The 23,478-nt window shown below is 33.9% G+C and overlaps 1 protein-coding gene across 1 annotated transcript in view; it reads left to right on the top strand.

Moving 5' to 3' along the window:
• LOC143248493 (uncharacterized) overlaps positions 1-23,478 on the top strand; it is a 97,501-nt gene that overhangs the window by 62,836 nt on the left and 11,187 nt on the right. Inside the window, exons 2-6 of the mRNA XM_076496912.1 lie at positions 9,141-9,346; positions 16,547-16,682; positions 18,949-19,082; positions 21,035-21,245; positions 23,114-23,241. Coding sequence (XP_076353027.1) covers positions 9,141-9,346; positions 16,547-16,682; positions 18,949-19,082; positions 21,035-21,245; positions 23,114-23,241 — 815 coding nt within the window. The remainder of the gene's footprint in view (positions 1-9,140; positions 9,347-16,546; positions 16,683-18,948; positions 19,083-21,034; positions 21,246-23,113; positions 23,242-23,478) is intronic.

Here is a 23,478-nt window from a genome sequence, read left to right as displayed (position 1 = left end):
GTTTATGAAGCAATACAATCTGAGATGATATTATGTAAAACAAGGGTACCCAGTTTGTGAAACAATACAATTTGAGATGATATTACGTAAAATAACAGTTCCCAGCTGATGAAACAATACATTCTGAGATGATATTATGTAGAACAAGGGTTCCCAGCTGATGAAACAATATATTCTGAGATGATATTATGAAAAACAAGGGTTCCCAGTTTATGAAGCAATATATTCTAAGATAATATTATAAAAAAGGGTTCCCAGCTTATGAAACAATACATTTTGAGATGATATTATGTAAAACAAAGGTTCCCAGTTTATCAAGCAATATATTCTGAGATAATATTATAAAAAAGGGTTCCCAGCTTATGAAACAATATATTCGGAGATGATTTTATAAAAAATTGTTTCCAGCTTATGAAACAATATATTCGGAGATGATATTATTTAAAACAAGAGTTTCCAGTTTCTGAAACAATACATTCTGAAATGATATTATGTAAAACAAAGGTTTCCAGTTTATGAAACAATACATTCTGAGATAATATTATGTAAAACAAAGGTTCCCAGTTTATGAAACAATACATTCTGAGTTGATATTATGTAAAACAAGGATTCCCAGTTCATAAAACAATATATTCGGAGATGATATAATGTGAAGAAACGGTTCCCAAATTGTAAAACAATACATTTTAAAATGATATTATGTAAAACAAGGGTTCCAAGTTTATGAAACAATGCATTCGGAGATGATATTATGTAAAACAAGGGTTCCCAGTTTATGAAACAATACATTCTGAGATGATATTATCTAAAACAAAAGTTCCCAGTTTATGAAACAATACATTCTGAGATGATATTATCTAAAACAAGGGTTCCCAGTTTATGAAACAATACATTAAGAGATGATATTATGTAAACAAGGGTTCCCAGTTTATTAAGCAATATATTCTGAGATAATATTATAAAAAAGGGTTCCCAGCCTATGAAACAATATATTCGGAAATGATATTCTGTAAAACAAGGATTTCCAGTTTATGAAACCATACATTCTGAGATGATATTATGTAAAACAAGGGTTCCCAGCTGATGAAACAATAGTATCTAAGATGATGTTATGTAAAACAAGGGTTCCCAGTTTGTAAAACAATACATTTTGAGATCATATTATGTAAAACAAGGGTTCCGAGTTTATGAAACAATACATTCTGAGATTATATTATGTAAAACAAGGGTTCCCAGCTCATCAAACACAATATTCTGAGATGATATTAGGTAAAACAAAGGATCCCAGATTATGAAACAATACATTCTGTGATGATATAATGTAAAACAAGTGTTCCCAGCTGATGAAACAATATATTCTGAGATGATATTATGTTAAACAAGGGTTCCCAGTTTATGAAACAATACATTCTGAGATTATATTATGTAAAATAAGGGTTCCCAGCTGATGAAACAATACATTGTGAAATGATATTATGTAAAACAAGGGTTCCCAGTTTATGAAACCATACATTCTGAGATGATATTATGTAAAACAAGGTTACAATTTATGAAACAATACATTTTGAAATGATATTATGTAAAACAAGTCTTACCAGTTTATGAAGTAATATATTCTGAGATAATATTATAAAAAAAGGGTTCCCAGCTTATGAAACAATATATTCGGAGATGATATTATAAAAAATTTTTCCCAGCTTATGAAACAATATATTCGGGGATGACATTATGTAAAAGAAGGGTTCCCAGTTTATGAAACAATACATTCTGAGATGATATTATGTAAAACAAGGGTTCCCAGTTTATGAAACCATACATTCTGAAATGATATTATGTAAAACAAGAGTTTCCAGTTTATGAAACAATACATTTTCAGATGATATTATGTAAAACAAGGGTTCCCTGTGTTTGAAGCAATACATTCTGAGATGATATTATGTAAAACAAGGGTTCCCAGTTTATGAAACCATACATTCTGAAATGATATTATGTAAAACAAGGGTTCCCAGTTTATGAAACCATACATTGTGAAATGATATTATGTAAAACAAGAGTTTCCAGTTTATGAAACAATACATTTTCAGATGATATTATGTAAAACAAGGGTTCCCTGTCTTTGAAGCAATACATTTTGAGATGATATTATGTAAAACAAGGGTTTCCAGTTTACAAAACAATATATTCTGAGATGATATTATGTAAAACAAGGGTTCCCAGTTTATGAAACAATATATTCTGAGATGATATTATGTAAAACAATGGTTCCCAGCTGATGAAACAATACATTCTGAGATGATATTATGTAAACAAGGGTTCCCAGCTGATCAAACAATATATTCTGAGATGATATTATGTAAAACAAGGGTTCCCAGTTTATGAAACAATATATTCTGAGATGATATTATGTAAAACAAGGGTTCCCAGCTGATGAAACAATATATTCTGAGATGATATTATGTCAAACAAGGGTTCCCAGTTTATGAAACACTACATTCTGAGATGATATTATGTAAAACAATGGTTCCCAGCTGATGAAACAATACACGATGTTAAATTCCCAGCTGATACATATTCTGTGTTTTAAGGGTTCTCAGCTGATCAAACAATATATTCTGAGATGATATTATTAAAACAAGGGTTCATATGAATCAATATAATCATTAAATGTATAATGTTAAATTATTTACACTCAATGATGAAAGGTATCGTCTCCGTAAATAAGAAATCATTTAAAACACTACAACTCTAGATACACGCAATAAGATTTGTTCTATCAAATGTTTAAGGATTCCTTCGACATGTTGGAGACATCGGATATTTTTTTAATGTAATTAATCCCATTTTAAAAATTAAAAATAACTCCAGTAAAAGGTGATTTTCTTTCCATTAATTTCGAGGTTAGATAAACAATTCATTTCCTGTTGCAAAATATTCTGAAGTAGTGGTAAAACACACTCTCGAGGTATAAATATATTTAACCAGATTTAAAAATTATATTCATTGTGATAGAAAACCTCGTTACATGCCCTGTAACGTTGATACAAAGAAAAAATATACCCGTATTTATTAGAAAGGAAATAATAATAATAAAATATATATATGGATCAATTTTAATTTGGATCTTTAGGAAGTGATTTAAGACTATTTGTGGTTAACAATGTTTTGATTAGAAAACGAATAGTATGCGTATTCTAAAGTTGTTGCTCTTCGGTATACATTACCCATTAAATTGTATTTTAAATAGAAATTTGACAAAATATATAAACCGGAGATTCTGTCTGTGGGTTTTTTTACAAAATATGCGAGACAGAGGATAATGTTACGCAGAACATTCGAATACAGACTAATCATCCTTCACTGGGCATCTGTCATTGTCAATGTAATAAAAAGAAACAAGTGAGGGTTTTGAACATTGGTTTTTGTGCAAGACGTGATTTATAACAGAACTTTCCTACAAAACACACTTTCCGTCAAGAGAACAAATTTGTTTTTAGTTAACAATAGTACAAAAATAACTACGACCGTGTCTAACTAAATGTGCTGCAAATGCAATCTTGGTTTTGACAGTGAAATTGCTACTTCGCTTGCTTATGTTAAACTTCTAACGGTTTCTTTATGATTTCTGTCCATCTGTGTGTCTTTATGACGAGAAATCCACTTGAAATAAAAATGTATCTCAGAACGGCTGGTATGGGTATTAACACTTTTATTGATAAGGAGAGAACAACCTTCCTAGGTCATCTTCAGGTTAAGAAAGAAACAGTTTGAAAGTGACCATCGACGGACACATGTCCTAGGGACGAGTGTATAAACGGGTACGGGGTTGTAGGGGGCGTTGCAGGTGGATGTTAGGTTATGAGTATAGGTATAAAGGTGTTCCTTTATACTGGTTTAATTTTGGTTTTAGTTACTATATAAGTAGAGCTTCTTTGATTTTGTGTTTGCTTATATTTGTTTCCATACTTGATATCTTGGTGTTTTCTATGGTTATGGTTGTGTTTATTTGATTTGCAGTATTCAAAATGTGTAAAGGTGTTTTTTTTTGTTACTTCAATCTAGTTTCCATTTTTCTGTTTGTTTCTCCAATTTAGACGTCGTGGCAATTGTTGCATAATATTTTATAAATTATGCTGGTGTTGTGTTTGTCAGTGTAGTTTTCACGTACTATGGACTTTAATTTTGTACCTGGTTTTTGAAAGTCGAAACTTTGTTCTCTCCTTACCAATAAAAAAGTTAATACCCATACCAGCCGTTCTGAGGTACATGTCTGTCTGTGCAAATTAGTCAACGATGATGATTTACTTCTGGTTTCTGTTTGTCTGTATGTGTTGGCCTACTATGTTTTTCTTTTTCCTGGTTACCGTCTCTCTGTTGGTCATTTGATTGATTGTTTAGAATTAATCACAAAGCTACACAATCTTTGTTTTACCCATCACGTGGGTCGAAACCCGATTTCTAGCGGTGTGAATCCGCAGACATATCGCTGTGTTGGTCAACCATAACAGTTTATTTCTGGGTAACATCTGTCTGGCTATGCAGGTTCACTATAATGTTTTTTTACCGATCACCGTCTGTCTGGTGGTGTTGATCAACCAGAATTGTTTATTTCTGGTTTCTCCTCTCTCTCTCTCTCTCTCTCTCTTTGTGTTGGTCGACCATAATAATTTTTGTCTGCCTATGTTAGTATTTAAGTCGAAATGGTTCGAGTGTTTGGTTTGTTTTGAATTTCGCGCAAAGCTACAAGAGGGATATTTGCCAAGTTGGGCTCAGCATTACCAGGTGGTTAAGGCACTCAACTCGTAATCAGAGTGTCATGGGTTCGAATCCACGTCACATGCTTCCCCTTTCAGCTGTGATGGCGTTATAATGTGACGGTAAATCTCACTATTCATTGGTAATGGAGTAGCCCAAGAGTTGGTGATGACTAGCTGCCTACCCTCTAGTCTTTCACTGATAAATTAGGAACGGCTTGCGCAGAAATTCAAAACAAACCAAAACTGCCCAGTCATCACCACCAACCGACAAATGTTAGGCTACTCTTTTACCAACGAACAGAGGACTGCCCGAAACATTATAACAACTCTGAGATTGCGAGCCATGCTGAGCCCGTTTGAGTGGATGAAAAATTAAATATCGTTCTGATTTTAGAAAGTAATTTTTTATAATTGACTCATAACTTACTTAAAGAAATGTCTTCACCTATATATCAATAAGTATAAAAACAAAAACATATTGAACCACAGGGGGCCTAAAACATGTTAGTGCGCAAAATTGAACATAAGGTGTCGTGTAAACACTGAGCTCTATATTTCCTACGCATATTTATCTTTGAATAGCTGCAAAGCTAAACTGATTCTGTTTTAAAACCAATATTAATTTCAAAGGTCAGAGGCAATTTCCCAGACTTACAACACTAAAATATGGAAGTCGATTACACCAGACGGACAGAAAGCATATCGTTTATTGGGTAGCTTTGTTCTAAATGAACGTTATAAGCAACAGTGCTTATACATTTCTTATAAGAAATGTGTTTTTCATTTATTATAAATATATTTACAAAAGAAGCAAGTAACATTTTTAATGTATCCTAGTTGGTAAAAAAGTATTCCAAAAGTTGGCGGTGATGACTTGCTGCCTATCCTCTAGCCTTATACTGCTAAATTATGTACGCAGATATTCCCAGTGTACCTTTATTATGTACGCAGATATCCCCAGTGTGCCTTTAAGAGAAAATAAAGAACAAACCTTCAAGAAAGCGTTTTATATAGGATATTGATAGGCACTCTCATGTCTTCTTTCTATGGTTGTTCAACCTTTAATAACCTCATTAAGTGCTAATCACATACTGTACTGTATGGAAAGTAACTATTGACTTATTTAGGGCATTGATAAACATATACATCTTTCTTTGGTTGTTCAACCTTTAATAACCTCATTAAGTGCTAATCACATACTATACTTATGGAAAGTAACTATTGACTTATTTAGGGCATTGATAAACATATACATCTTTCTTTGGTTGTTAAACCTTTAATAACCTCAGTAAGTGTTAATACTCTACTGTTCTTTATGGAAAGTAACTATTTACTTATTTAAGTGGTTACATTTTTACCTTTAATTTCAATATTAATAAAGTCTATAAAACAGTGGAACTATACCATATTTAAAGTTTGAGAGGTGAAAAACAACAAATGTATATTGTCGGGCAGTTTTCAGGTAATCGAGTCAGTTAACGCTTACACACAGACATTCACTATTCTTACTGATTAATTATAATTGTAATTTAATAAACTAAAAACGTTGTGTTGTACGTACGGCGAAATTTACACTTTAATATATTTTTATTTGATAATATTTAGGCCTTATTATATCATATATTTCACTAGTTAATTTTACTATAAACAGGATGGAATCGTTGTCTTATTAAATTAATTCTTTCATACCAGTTCGTGAATCTATACATGAATTTCTTTTATTAGAGAGATCATTGTAAGCAATAGGGCTTCATTTAATTTATCATGAACACAAAAACATTTTTAAAATTCTCACACCGTCCCGATATACGTGTACCTTATCTATAACCATCTCAATTTTCTTCGCAACTAACAAGATGGCTATCCAGAAAAGGAAGGAACAATCGTGTCTTGGGAAATTCATGTATCATTTTCTATAACGAGACTGATATAAGAGAATTTTGAGTGGAACAAACAACAGAGCTGACCATAAAGATCTTGGTTCCACTTATTATACAGTATTACGACCTCCCGAGTTCTTCTGAAGAGCAGTACTTTTGATCGATTTTTGAGTTGTACGAGAATTCATAAAAGTTACATACACACACATTCGTGGTTTGCTAAGTACCATCCACATGCTAGCATTATGTGTATACTATCTTCCAGTTTCGCTGTTTAAATGCCAAGCACAACCAGTCGAGAAAACAACTTGTAAATTTGCCGTAAATGCTAAAATTATTCGCTTTGTTTTCAAGCATACAGAGAACAAGCTTGTACTTTGATTTGGTGTGGAATAGTGATTTTTCTATAATGGCAATAATCTAGGTGCGTGTTTGGAGTCAATCACCAAATTAAGGCTTTTCTGCTTAAGAGAATAATCAAATATTTACATAAAAATACATTTAAGGATCCTTCGTTTCCAATCAGACACGTGTCTTCACGAACGGGATCAAAGCCTAAGATATTCACCGAGAACGTTTTTATTAAAGACATTCTGTCAAAAACAACCTCATAAAAACTAATATTTTAAATTTGGTCAGACAGTACAGCAATAATAGTAGTTACGAAACGATTTTGTTTCAAGAAGTTATGTTACGTGGTCATGTTAAATTACGTGATAACGTCGTTTGAAGGAGGGTAATATTAAGTTACGTGACAGTTATTTAGAGAAATTTTAAATTACAGTTATTTAAAGAATGGTTATATTATGTTACTTTACAGTGTTATTTAAAGAAGGGTTATATTAAGTTACTTTACAGTGTTATTTAATGAAGGGTTATATTAAGTTACTTTACAGTGTTATTTAATGAAGAGTTATATTAAGTTACTTTACAGTGTTATTTAAAGAAGAGTTATATTAAGTTACTTTACAGTTATTTAAAGAAGGGTTATATGAAGTTACTTTACAGTGTTATTTAATGAAAGGTTTTATTAAGCTACTTTACAGTTATTTGAAAAAGGGTTATATTAAGTTACTTTACAGTATTATTTAAAGAAGGGTTATATTAAGTTACTTTACATTGTTATTTAAAGAAGGGTTATATGAAGTTACTTTACAGTTATTTAAAGAATGGTTATATTAAGCTACTTTACAGTGTTATTTAATGAAGGGTTATATTAAGTTACTTTACAGTGTTATTTAAAGAAGGGTTATATTAAGTTACTTTACAGTTATTTAAAGAAGGGTTATATTAAGTTACTTTACAGTGTTATTTAATAAAGGGTTATATTAAGCTACTTTACAGTTATTTAAAGAAGGGTGATATTAAGTTACTTCACAGTTATTTAAAGAAGGGTTATATGAAGTTACTTTACAGTGTTATTTAATGAAGGGTTATATTAAGTTACTTTACAGTGTTATTTAAAGAAGGGTTATATTAAGTTACTTTACAGTGTTATTTAAAGAAGGGTTATATTAAGTTACTTTACAGTGTTATTTAATGAAGGGTTATATTAAGTTACTTTACAGTGTTATTTAATGAACGGTTATATTAAGTTACTTTACAGTGTTATTTAAAGAAGGGTTATATTAAGTTACTTTACAGTGTTATTTAATGAAGGGTTATATTAAGTTACTTTACAGTTATTTAAAGAAGGGTTATATTAAGTTACTTTACAGTGTTATTTAAAGAAAGGTTATATTAAGTTACTTTACAGTGTTATTTAAAGAAGGGTTATATTAAGTTACTTTACAGTTATTTAAAGAAGGGTTATATTCAGTTACTTTACAGTGTTATTTAAATATGGGTTATATTAAGTTACTTTACAGTGTTATTTAAAGAAGGGTTATATGAAGTTACTTTACAGTATTATTTAAAGAAGGGTTATATTAAGCTACTTTACCGTGTTATTTAAAGCCACATATTATTAAATGTTTTTGTGCTCTATAAAAGGATACACATTTTGATCCCTTCATAATGTTTATAAAATTTCCGCCAATCCAACCTTTCTAAAAGGGTGTTAAGGCGTTCGACTCGTAATCCGGGGGCCACGGGTTCGAATCCCGGTCGTAGCAAACATACCCTCCCTATGAGCCGTGGGGGCGTTATAAAGTGACGGTCAATCCCACTAATCATTGAGAAAATAGTAGCCCAAGAGTTGGCGGTGGGTGGTGATGACTAGCTGCCTTCCCTCTAGTCTTACACTGCTAAATTAGGGACGGCTAGAGCAGCTAGTCCTCGAGTAGCTTTGGGCGAAATTAAAAACAAACAAACAAGGAAAACTTTCTAAAATTTTGCTTTTCTTTATGAAAATGTGTAGTTTAGTGTATAAGTTTTATTTCAACTTGTATATTTACTTCTGTTTATGTGTTAGCCCGGGATTAATTACATTATTTATATGATTACAATGAAGAAAATCATTACTTTGAGCACCATATCCTAAGTGTTTTTCTGTACGTTTCTATAGGCTCAGTTTGTCTTCAACTTATTGACATAGAAGTAAACAGTGTTGTAGAAAAAGGTGACCCCTTGTGGTTAAACTGCACATTTGATCAAGAATCTGATGACCTATATTCAGTAAAATGGTACAAAAACAGTGTGGAGTTTTACCGCTATCTACCGAAGGAACAGCCACAAGCTCAGAGTTATGATCAGCCGGGCGTCTATATAGACGTAAGTCGTTTTATTATGCTTCAAAGTTTACCAAAAATATCCATTGTTGGGTAACTTAAAACGTTTGGTATCGTTTGGAGTTCATTTAACTAAGCAAGAGCGAAGTTGGACAGAGGGAGATAACCTCCCCAAGAAACTTCTTCGGTAATGATAAAATAAAGAAAAAAAAAAGACAGAAGTGAAGTAAGACAGCAAAAACTTCACTAAAGTTATAATTATTATACATATTTAGTTTATGCTGCTAACACACTTTTATAATTATTACACATATTTAGTTTATACTGCCAACACGCTTGTATAATTATTATACATATTTAGTTTATGCTGCTAACACACTTTTATAATTATTATACATATTTAGTTTATGCTGCTGACACGCTTGTATAATTATTACACATATATACACTTAGTTTATACTGCTAACACACTTTTATAATTATTACACATATTTAGTTTATACTGCCAACACGCTTGTATAATTATTACACATATATACACTTAGTTTATACTGCTAACACACTTTTATAATTATTACACACATATTGTTTATACTGCTAACACACTTTTATAATTATTACACATATTTAGTTTATACTGCCAACACGCTTGTATAATTATTACACACACTTAGTTTATACTGCTAACACACTTTTATAATTATTACACATATTTAGTTTATACTGTCAACACGCTTGTATAATTATTACACACAGTTTGTACTGCTAACACCCTTGTATTATTAATATATACATATGCATATACACACATACACAAACACATATACACACACACATATATTATATTATATACATATACACTTTGTTTGTACTTCTAACATGCTTGTATAATTATAATATATTTAATTTATACTGCTACCACGCTATAAGTATTATATATAATTTATACTGCTTACACGTTTTTATAATTATTTTATACGTTTAGTTTATACTGTTAACACGCTTGCAAATTATTATATATATAATTGTTATATGTACAGTTTATATAATTATTATACAGTGAGTGGTACCCCGGTTCTCGAACGACTGACTCCCTTCTCGAACAATCCGGTTTTCGAACATATCGTTTGAGAAAAAAATGTCTCGGTTGTCGAATATAAACTCGGTTCCCGAACCAAGCTCTCGTGGCCCGAACCCCCGAAATAACCCGACTGATGACCCGAACAACCCTTCGACCATTTTCGGCCCACGCCAAGCTTGCCCAAAACATTTCACCATCACTTGTCGCTCAGTCCACACCCCCGCTAAAATCTGATGTGAACGATCTCGTTTTTATTTTGTTTTCTAAATATTCTGATTAAATAAGCCACCATGGAGTTAAAGTAGGATAATGAAAGCACCGAACCAAAAAGAAAAGTTGTTAGAGCCACAATAGAGGTGAAAAATGATCTCATAGCGAAATATAAGAGTGGTGTTCGCAAGTCTGACCTTGCTACACAGTTTGGTATGGCGAAGTCTACAGTCTGCACCAAACTGAAAAATAAAGAGGTCATCAAAGGAGCTGATGTTGCAAAAGGAGTGACAGTGCTTACAAAACAAAGATCACAAACAATAGAAGAGGTAGAAAAACTGTTGTTGATTTGGGTAAACGAAAAATAGTTAGCTGGTGATAGTATTTCTGAGACCATCATTTGTGAGAAAGCAAAGCAGTTGCATGCTGACCTCCTGGGAAACACCCCTGGAACGAGTATGATACAAGTGATGCCTTTAAGAGTAAGGGTGGTTTGAAAAATTTAGGAAGAGAAGTGTGGCGAGACATGGGGAGGGTGCCAGTTCTAACAAAGACGCTGCTAATAAATTTGTTAGGGAATTTAAGGACTATGTAGAAGCTGGGGGCTTTATTCCCCAACAAGTGTTCAACTGTGATGAGACAGGCCTCTTTTGGAAGAAAATGCCAAAGAGGACCTACATTACCAAGGAGGAGAAGTCACTGCTAGGACACAAGCAAATGAAGGACAGGCTAACTCTATTGTTATGTAGGAATGCAAGTGGTAACTTAAAACTTAAGCCTTTGCTTGTGTACCATTCTGAGAACCCGAGGGTTTTTATGAAAAATAATGTCCTGAATAGTAAAGCATGGGTAATCAGGAAATGTTTTTATGGAGTGGGTCCATGAAGTGTTTGCCCCAAGTGTAAAGAATTATCTCACGGAAAAACAGTTGCCACTCAAGGCACTTCTTGTGATGTACAATGCACCTGCTCACCCACCACACTTGAGGACTGGATGGTGGAGGAATACAGTTTCATTACGGTGGAGCTCTTGCCCCTTAACAAGACTCCTCTCATTCAGCCCATGGACCAGCAGGTCATATCGAACTTTAAGAAACTCTACACCAAGGAGTCGGTTAATGATATCTCAGTACCAACACATTCGCTTACAGCTGGGATTCGTTCCACCATGAATACTCTGCCTAAAGAATTTCTCTGGAAAAAGTTGTTTTACGAGTTAACATTATGTTTCAGCTGATTCTCATAAGTCTATTCACCCCAACTTATTAACAAACTAGCTGATTTTCATAAGCCTATTCAAGACTGCTTATTAGCGCACTACCCGATTCTCATAAGGCTATTCAAAACTACTTATTAACGTACTACCTGATTCTCATAAGGCTACTCACGTCTACGTATCAGCATACTAGCTGGTTCTCATAAGCCTATTCACGTCAACTTTCCAGCATACTAGCTGATTCTCATAAGCTTATTCATGATTACTTATCATACTAGCTGGTTCTCATAAGCCTTTTCATGACTACTAGCATACTAGCTGATTTTCATAAGCCTATTCATATCTACTTGTGAGCATACTCCTAAGTGTTCATTTTCATTCGATACGTGTTTTTTTTTCTGTTATTTATAACATTCAATATATTTTGCATGTTTTGTTCTCTTTCAGCCGTCAATGCAGTGTCTTCAGCGTATCAGCTTTCAAATTTCTGTTATAACGTCTCATTTTCATTCGCTTTGCCACTTTTCATATCCTCAATGAACTTCTTGCTCCATAATGGGCATTCCTTCTTGTTTTTCTTCATTAGATAGATCTCCTCTTTGATCGTAATAGAGTTTATTCACATACTCGACCAAACTGTTAGTAATTTCTCTCAATAAAACAACATCTTTCAATTACATACTCAGTCGTTATCCCGTTCAGACCTTTTGTTGGTGAGATCTTTCACCTTTTCATGCAACTATTATTTTTTGGTCCATGTTCATATCTTCTATCTCTTCACATTTCTTATTTCCACTGGGCTTCCTTAGTCTCATTACACGTGATTCCCATTTCTTTATTTCTTTGTATCGTTTTTGTCCCTATGTGTGTTTTTCTGATTATCATCATGTGCAGTATTTCATTTCTCATCCAGGATCATCCCTCCACATTTTCTTCTTTGAAATAACATTATTTGCGGACTCCACCATAACTTTCTTGAATAATATCCATTTTTGTCAGTTACTTCCTCATCATTACTTTGTGTCACTTCGTTTCTCATCAGATTGGGTGTGCACTTCCATTGCACTTTGTTTCTCATCAGATTGGTAATGCATTTCCACTGATTTCTTCTCGTTTCAAACAGTATTAGTCTAATTTATCATTTATACCTCGCTTTGCTGGCTTTTTCCAATTTAATCTCCATCTTGACTAGAACTAGAATATGGTAAGATTTGACATCAACTCCTGGATAGGTACGAGGTTATTTCATATTGTATTTAGATCTCTAATTTATCAGAATGAAATATATTTGGTTCCTATATATATATATATATAACATCTCAAAGGCTCTTCGAACTGTACAACCTGCGTTTTGATTGTCGAAATTAAGTGTTAAGAATCATCGCGTTATTCTCTTAAAAAAACTGTACAATCGTCTTTCTCTGCCAATTCTGCGGACAAGGCCATGTTTTCCCACAATCTCTTGATTTCTTCATTACGAAACTTGACACTGAAGTGTTCTATAACGATCACAACTTCTCCATAAGTACCACAGCTTGATTCAGCTTATCCTAGAATGTTCATATCGCTGTGATCATTCACACTTTACATCTCCCACAGCTTGATTCAGCTTATCCTAGAATGTTCATATCGCTGTGATCATTCACACTTTACATCTCCCACAGCTTGATTCAGTTCATCCTAGAATGTTCATATCGCTGTGACCATCCACACTTTACATGTCCCACAGCTTGATTCAGCTTATCCTAGAATGGTTCTATCGCTGTGACCATCCACACTTTACATCTCCCACAGCTAGATTCAGTTCATCCTAGAATGTTCCTATCGCTGTGACCATCCACACTTTACATCTCCCACAGCTAGATTCAGTTCATCCTAGAATGTTCCTATCGCGGTGTTAATCCACACTTTACATCTCCCACAGCTAGATTCAGTTCATCCTAGAATGTTCCTATCGCGGTGTTAATCCACACTTTACATCTCCCACAGCTAGATTCAGTTCATCCTAGAATGTTCCTATCGCGGTGTTAATCCACACTTTACATCTCACACAGCTTGATTCAGTTCATCCTAGAATGTTCCTATCGCGGTGATCATCCACACTTTACATCTCCCACAGCTTGATTCAGTTCATCCTAGAATGTTCCTATCACTGTGATCATCCACACTTTACATCTCCCACAGCTTGATTCAGTTCATCCTAGAATGTTCCTATCGCTGTGATCATTCACACTTTACATCTCCCACAGCTTGATTCAGTTATTCCTAGAATGTTCCTATCGCTGTGATCATTCACACTTTACATCTCCAACAGCTTGATTCAGTTATTCCTAGAATGTTCCTATCGCTGTGATCATTCACACTTTACATCTCCCACAGCTTGATTCAGTTCATCCTAGAATGTTCCTATCGCTGTGATCATCCACACTTTACATCTCCCACAGCTTGATTCAGTTCATCCTAGAATGTTCCTATCGCTGTGATCATCCACACTTTACATGTCCCACAGCTTGATTCAGTTCATCCTAGAATGTTCCTATCGCTGTGATCATCCACACTTTACATCTCCCACAGCTAGATTCAGTTCATCCTAGAATGTTCATATCACTGTGATCATCCACACTTTACATCTCCCACAGCTAGATTCAGTTCATCCTAGAACGTTCCTATCGCTGTGATCATCCTCACTTTACATCTCCCACAGCTTGATTCAGTTCATCCTAGAATGTTCATATCGCTGTGATCATTCACACTTTTCATCTCCCACAGCTTGATTCAGTTCATCCTAGAATGTTCCTATTGCTGTGATCATTCACACTTTTCATCTCCCACAGCTTGATTCAGTTCATCCTAGAATGTTCCTATCGTTGTGATCATTCACACTTTTCGTCTCCCACAGCTTGATTCAGTTCATCCTAAGATGTTCCTATCGCTGTGATCATTCACACTTTTCGTCTCCCACAGCTTGATTCAGTTCATCCTAGAGTGTTCCTATCGCTGTGATCATCCACACTTTACATCTCTCACAGCTTTATTCAGTTCATCCTAGAATGTTCCTATCGCTGTGATCATCCACACTTTACATCTCCCACAGCTTGATTCAGTTCATTCTAGAATGTTCCTATCGCTGTGATCATTCACACTTTTCCAGATATCCCACAGCTTAATTCAGTTATTCCTAGAATGTTCCTATCGCTGTGATCATCCACACTTTACATCTGCCACAGCAATTTTCAGTTGATCCTAGAATGTTCCCATCACTGTGAACATTTGTTGGTGCTTATATTTGTATGACTAAATGGATTAACCTTTAGTTTGAATATATTAAATTGTTTAGAACCATGAGTGAGTTGTGTATTAGTGGGAGACCAGCGTACAATGTCAAAATGCGGGTTCGTACGAACGCTGTACAGAGGAACTAATCCTAACTATGACGACACCCAACATCACAAATTAGGTGAAACTTCCTCCTTTACTAAGGTAGCTGCAAATTCGAATTCCCGTCACTCGAACATAATCATCATTTCAGCTATCTGGAATTTATAATGTGACAGTGAATGCCACTATTCGCTGTGAAAAGTGTATCCCAAATGTTGGGGTAGGCGATGTTAAACAGCTTCCCTCTAGTCTTTCCCTGGCAACATAGGGACGGCTAGCACTAGAGTATCTTTTCTTGAAATACAAAACAAGTTAAACTAATATGTTGTTTATATAAAACAAGCTAAACTAATATGTTGTTTCTTTTTATGTGTAAGAAAATATTTTGATTACGTCATGGCCACTTTTGTGAAACAAATCTTGGTCTATGGTTAGTTACAGCATCTTCTCTCTACTAGTCTATTCACTTACTATATAGAGTTGTTTGTTCACATTTTAGCTGCGTATAATAAACTATACTCTTTAAATAGCTCTTCCTTAGTTTGCTTATGTCTCTCTCCTGAAGTTTTAATATGCTGTTTGATAATAGATAGAAACTAATGCATCACATTGCTGTTATCATGGTACTTTATATCCTGCGCTTAGAGTTGTCAGGTGGCCAGCTGGTCCTCCACTTCCGATTTTAAAGCCTTCAAAAACTAGAGTAAATTATCTTTTTTGTGTGAAATAGACTTCAGTAAATCAAGACTGTACCTTACGAGGCTGAATAGTCTTACTTTAATAGTTACATAACTTAATCTTTCGTGAGTAAATTTAAACAGTGAAAAAGCATGTTTTTCTATAACTACCTAACACGAGGCTTCTCTTCTAAGACCAGAAATTGTGGGTGTTGTTAGGCACAAAGGTGAGCTATCTGCATTGTGGTCACCACAGGTATCAAACTTGGTTTTTAGTGCTGTAAGCCTTCAGAAGTACCGCTGCGTAACAATGTCAAAGACAATTTCAGGCCTAGCACGACCAGGTGGCTAGAACGCTCAACTCGAAATCCGGAAACTGTAGGTTCAAATCCCATCTTCAAACATATTCGTCCTTATTACTTAATCCATTAATCCTACTATTCGTTGGTAAAAAGTAGTCCAAGAATGTTACAACACATCTTTCTTCTAATCCATCACTTCAAAATTAGGGAGATCTCGTGCAGGCATACTTCGAGTAAGTGTGCGCAAAACTCAAAACAAACAAATATACATGCCAGAGATCTTTACGTTTAAATTCACTGATACGGTATCATTAAAAATAGGGTTAACGGTGGTCAGAGAAAAACTTCAAGTTATTGAAGAAAATTTCCTGTCGTTGCAGATGACCAAATCCTCAGTGGGACATGTGTTTCTTTTTAAGACTGACCTGGAATCAGAAGGTATTTACAGATGTGAAGTGTCTGCAGAAGCGCCCTCTTTCCAAACCGAACGTGCAGAAAAAGAGCTCCATATTTATGGTAAGTTGAAAATAATTCCACGAAGAAGAAATAATGTGTCCGTCTAAAACATTTCGTTGAAATATACGTAGATGACTCTTGTGTTCCCACTTAATAATAATAACGATACGTTTGTATACACCTATATTTTATACTCTGAAACACTGTTTACAATTGTATACAACTCTCCTCAATTGAGCTATGATTATACAGTACTTGATGTGAACTAATAGAAACAATAAGGTCGCACTTGACTTGAACAGAAACAACAAGGTCACATCTTGTCCCGACAAACACAAGCAATAAGGTTAAACAAGTTAATGTACAATAACAAAGTTAAAACTTGATCTGACTAACAGAAACAACAAGGTAGCATCTCGATATGATTAACAAAAATAACAAGGTCACACCTCAACAATATGAATACAAACAAGGTCACACCTTAATTTTGAAAGAAATGTATGGTCTCTACTTAGCTTGAAATACAAAAATAAAGGTTACTGATCCAACTAACGTGCAAAACGGTCACATATTGACTTGCCAGACAAAAAGATTACATCATATCTTTAAAGATCAAGTACAACCTTTTTGACAGAAGAAAAACAACGACATATTACATCCTAATAAAGAAATATGATAAGTCTGAACTAACTAAGAATGACAATATGAATACAAACAAGGTCACACCTTAATTTTGAAGATGGTTCTTGATGTCAGTATAGCGACAGAGACATTCACAAAATATAGAATCACAAGAACTCTAATACTTTAATTCAGGATTAATGAAAGTTGCATTTTCTACTTGTTTCGAGGGATCAAAACCCGATTTTTAATACTGTAGACACAAGATTTTTTAACCTCACATTATTAATTTGACAGTAAATATGCCACAAAGAAATTTTCCACACATGTTTAGGTGCACAATGTGTAATCAAAATTCGAGAAGACACGTGACTGATTATAATATGTGCAGAATATTATCTAATATTATTTCTGAACATAACAGAGATTAATAGGACAATCAATCATTTTCCATTTCAACATGAACATTACTTTTACCACACACAGCTATTGTGTGGAACGTCAATAGAACATGCATTAAATAATTACTTTTTGTTGCGGATGGAAATTGAATTTATTGATTCTCTAGAAAGAACTTGAATAGCAGGATTCTTTGTCTATGATTTTCATTTCCGTTGTGCGATTCTGTGGTATCTTGAACCCTAATGGTTTCATTACAAAGCTATTCCTCATGCCCCGTGAAAACAAATACTTCAAACACAACTGTTCAGTTTTCAGACTTAAATCTTAAATATATTTTCTGAGATTCGGTATATCTCCTCGTTGTCGTCTTTTTATCTTTACCAAACGAGATCAAAATAGTAAGATGAAGTATTTATGGACGATTTATTAGAGAGTTAACATTATCTTTGTAAAACAGGTAAAAAGCACACAGATGATGTAATTAAACCAACGCCTAGAACTCAGGTAATTACACTAGTTAATTACAATTGATAAAACCCAGAACTAACCTAAATAATCGTTGTGGAATACTAGTCAATTATAGTTGGCTATAACTAATCTAGATAATCAATAATCGTTGTGGAATCTCTTCTCCATGTATAAGTGATTATACTACCAAAAGATTAAGACTAAGGAATATTAACAACAATAATTAAACTATCATTCATAACTCGTTTACTCTTTCCGTTGAAGGAACTTGTTTGTAATTTAATACATTAATTTTTACTAGACCCTTTCTGATTGTATATTCATATTTAGAAAATACAAAAACAATTCTGCCAGTAAATAAGTCAACCCGCTAATTACTACATGAATGCTTTATGTATACCCTAAACAAAACCAAATGAACGTTCCCTGTAATTACTCCATCCAGACTTTATTTGTACCCTAAACAAAACCAAATGAACGTTCCCTGTAATTACTCCATCCAGACTTTATTTGTACCCTAAACAAAACCAAATGAACGTTCCCTGTAATTACTCCATCCAGACTTTATTTGTACCCTAAACAAAACCAAATGAACATTCCCTGTAATTACTCCATCCAGACTTTATTTGTACACTAAACAAAACCAAATGAACGTTCCCTGTAATTACTCTATCCAGACTTTATTTGTACCCTAAACAAAACCAAATGAACGTTTCCTGTATTACTCCATCCAGACTTTATTTGTACCCTAAACAAAACCAAATAACTGTTCTCTCTATTTACATCATCCAGACTTTATTTACACTTTTGTCACTGGTTCCTTTCTTACGTTTAGTGCTACCTACAGAAAAGCCCACAGTCATTGGAACCCTCGACCATTATAGTGTTGGAGACTTCGTTAATGTAACCTGCATTGCTAAACCCTCTAAGCCCTCGGCAAGTCTTAAGTGGTACGTCAATGATAAGAAGGTAAATCCATTTTTGCCGATTGTCAGATATTAAATGCAATGCCATAATGTTATAATATATCTAATGTTTTACAAACACGTACAGTATAAAAGAACTAAAGTGATATACAGACCAATGCTTTATGAAATTCCAATACCTAGGTACGTATGTCAATTTTGATCTTTGTGCCATTTTACAGTCTATTAATTTCATAAATATCATGGGATATACCCCGAGCATTTCTAAATCTTCAAACACAATGTTTTAATTATAGCAAATATCGTGCTGGAGAGAACCATGAATTCTACAAAGTAAATTAAATCTAAACAGCTGTTCTCAGAGATACCTTTGTGAGACAAATATTTCCTAACTTTTAACATTATATATAAATTTCTGCTCCAGATGTGTGTCTGGCTAAACTACTTTTATTTTCAGTACGAAACAAAATAATTATAGGTGTTCGGAACTTTCGAAGAGGAAGAAAGAAAATAAATGACTACACAAATACAGTTACAACTGACTACACAATGTTTCTATGTCTGGTTGGTGATACAGTTACAACAGAAAAAAAACAACAACTTCGAAACTGGTATTTGGTTGTCATGTCGAGTTGGTGATACAGTTACAACAGAAAAAACAACAACAACTTAGAAACTGGTAACTGATTGCTGAGTTGATTATGTAAATACAACAGATAAAGCTTAACAATCAGATTCCAATTTTTACGATGAGTTTTTTTTAAACTATTATAATGGACAAAACTTAATAACCAGATCCCAGTTTTACAACGAGTTTGTTAAACTATTATAATGGACAAAACTTAACAACCAGATCCCAGTTTTACAACGAGTTTGTTAAACTATTATAATGGGTAAAACTTAACAACCAGATCCCAGTTTTACAACGAGTTTTTTTGTAACAATAATAACTCAACGAACAGACTCAACCATTTCGATACAAGGTATTTCAGTATTATAACGATATATTCAAATTTATCTTTTTCCTATTTTTACTTGAAAATGACCGCTCTGGTGGTCAAATGGTTGTACTTAATCTAAATTACCTCTCGATGAATTTGAATATAAAGAAAACGTTCATTATTATTCGATATTTTCTTCTAAAATAAAGACATCCAGGTCTTTAATACGTACGTCAGAAAATGTTTTCTTATTACACAGCGAGTCCTGTGGACCATGCGCAAAGCTGTAGCAAGCAAACGAACGAAGCTTACATTTTAACTTGAAGACCTTCAAATATTTAACAAGAAAGATGAGTTTGTCTCTTTGTCCTTCTTGTTGATGGGTCGCCTACTGATAGTTGGAGGTTCTTTATGGTGGGTTACTTATTAGAACTGTACGCCTTGGGTGGTATTAGTTCCGTATCTTTTGTGCGTTTTTTGCATGTATCAAACCTAAAAAGGCAAAAATCTGATGTTTCATCCCTAAAATATCAACCACGTTTCAGTTGTAATTAACAGATCGCTCGGACTGAAATTTAGCTATAATGAAACAACCGCACTCATCTCCGTGTCTATTGTGCCTATGTGTTTACAAATATTTGTGTAAAAAGTCATAACTGGAACGAAGAGAATTGAACCCCGAACGGTGAAGATGATTTAACAAACAGAACAGATAAATGTTCTCTAAGCTAAAGCGGATTCAAAATTGGAATAGTACAATGAAAGATGGCTTCCTAACTGGAATAGAGAGATATTAGAGCAAAACTGGATTGATGGTTTTAAGATACTTTGTGTAAAATCTTCAATTTTCTGTACTTATTAACTTCTTTCACATTTTGTGGGTGTTTAGGGTGGTTCCATGCCACAAAGTTTTACACTCGCGTCAGAATATATTTATTTAAATGTAATTATTTTAAGTTTGTTAGCCGTAGTTCATCCTTCAATACAGGAAGATATCCGTTATTTTCGTTATTGTTTACTGTGATTGGAGAAAGAAATGAGCTTTCTACTGTAGGTTCCCATTCATTACGAGTGGCCACTTCCTCCAATAAAGGATGGAAGACTGCGAGGTTCCCGCCTGGGATTAAGATTTGTTGTTGAGTCCAACCATCTGTGGCACGGAACTCTGAATATACGCTGTTCTTCTGTCATTAATCAGAAGTACTCTAGAAGCGTAGAAGAGCTTTACATCAAAGACATGCCGAAATTTTCGGAACTTCGAGCAGGTGAGTGTGTGCGACACAACTTTGTTCATAACAAAAACAGCTACATCTAACCAAGTACGACACAAGTTCGTTCATAACAAAAACAGCTACATCTAACCAAGTACGACATAACTTCGTTCGTAACAAAAACAGTTACATCTAACCAAGTACGACACAACTTCGTTCATAACAAAAACAGTTACATCTAACCAAGTACGACATAACTTCGTTCGTAACAAAAACAGCTACATCTAACCAAGTACGACACAAGTTCGTTCATAACAAAAACAGCTACATCTAACCAAGTACGACATAACTTCGTTCGTAACAAAAACAGTTACATCTAACCAAGTACGACACAACTTCGTTCGTAACAAAAACAGTTACATCTAACCAAGTACGACATAACTTCGTTCGTAACAAAAACAGTTACATCTAACCAAGTACGACATAACTTCGTTCGTAACAAAAACAGTTACATCTAACTAAGTACGACACAACTTCGTTCATAACAAAAACAGCTACATCTAACCAAGTACGACATAACTTCGTTCGTAACAAAAACAGCTACATCTAACCAAGTACGACATAACTTCGTTCGTAACAAAAACAGTTACATCTAACCAAGTACGACACAACTTCGTTCATAACAAAAACAGTTACATCTAACCAAGTACGACATAACTTCGTTCGTAACAAAAACAGCTACATCTAACCAAGTACGACACAAGTTCGTTCATAACAAAAACAGCTACATCTAACCAAGTACGACATAACTTCGTTCGTAACAAAAACAGTTACATCTAACCAAGTACGACATAACTTCGTTCATAACAAAAACAGCTACATCTAACCAAGTACGACACAACTTCGTTCGTAACAAAAACAGCTACATCTAACCAAGTACGACACAACTTCGTTCGTAACAAAAACAGTTACATCTAACCAAGTACGACACAACTTCGTTCATAACAAAAACAGCTACATCTAACCAAGTACGACACAACTTCGTTCGTAACAAAAACAGCTACATCTAACCAAGTACGACACAACTTCGTTCGTAACAAAAACAGTTACATCTAACCAAGTACGACATAACTTCGTTCGTAACAAAAACAGTTACATCTAACCAAGTACGACATAACTTCGTTCGTAACAAAAACAGTTACATCTAACCAAGTACAACACAACTTCGTTCATAACAAAAACAGTTACATCTAACTAAGTACGACACAACTTCGTTCATAACAAAAACAGTTACATATAACTAAGTACGACACAACTTCGTTCATAACAAAAACAGTTACATATAACCAAGTGCGACACAACTTCGTTCATAACAAAGACAGTTACATATAACCAAGTGCGACACAACTTCGTTCATAACAAAAACAGTTACATATAACCAAGTGCGACACAACTTTGTTCATAACAAATTAGCAGTTCTTGGTATATTTATGGACGGCCAATACGATATCAAACATTATTAACCTCATGGAGGTCAAGTTTTGTAATGTGTCACAACTTCCTGTTATTACGTACATTAAATTTAACTATTTAGCCTCTAGGGGGATTAGCTAGAGGGGTTATGATATAGACAAACAGTATAAACTACATAATTTAAGGCGAGATTTAAGTAGTTTCAACAATATCGAGTTTGATTTGACATTTTATCTTTAAGTAATCGAAATAACTAGAAAATTAAATCTATTCAAGTTTCTTTGTATTAACGATTTGTTTACAGCAATATTTTGGTATTTATCATGATAAGAATACCAATTCTCAAGGAGTTTGTTTTTATATCACCGAAATCTCTGAAGCACTATAACCTTCCTTTGTATTTATTATCATCAACATATAGCACGTGAATTTATTCTATTATTTTCCAGCTAAGGACGGGCCTCAGATTAGTGGACAAAAATCAAGTTATCATGTGGCCGAATCTGTCACTGCAAATTGTACGACTCCGCCATGTAAAGAAGTTCCCACATTGCAATGGTTTCTCAATGAAGAACAGGTAACTTTAGATGTAAACTATGTTGGTATCTAATAATTAAATGGTTTGCCTTAATTAAAATGGTAAAAACACTTAAGGTGGACCTTCACTTGACCTACTTAGTGTCTGTCAAAGATCAATGAAGAGACTTTCAAAGCACTAACCTATGAACCAAACAGTAGAAATTAAACAATGCTGTATATAGTTGAAGTCTGGAATAAAACACTTAGTGTTTATTTAAGAAAATCAACAGTATTA

The sequence above is a fragment of the Tachypleus tridentatus genome, chromosome 4 (genome assembly GCF_004210375.1).
Source record: "Tachypleus tridentatus isolate NWPU-2018 chromosome 4, ASM421037v1, whole genome shotgun sequence".
Lineage (NCBI taxonomy): Eukaryota > Metazoa > Arthropoda > Merostomata > Xiphosura > Limulidae > Tachypleus > Tachypleus tridentatus.
This window is presented reverse-complemented; position numbering and strand designations above follow the sequence as displayed.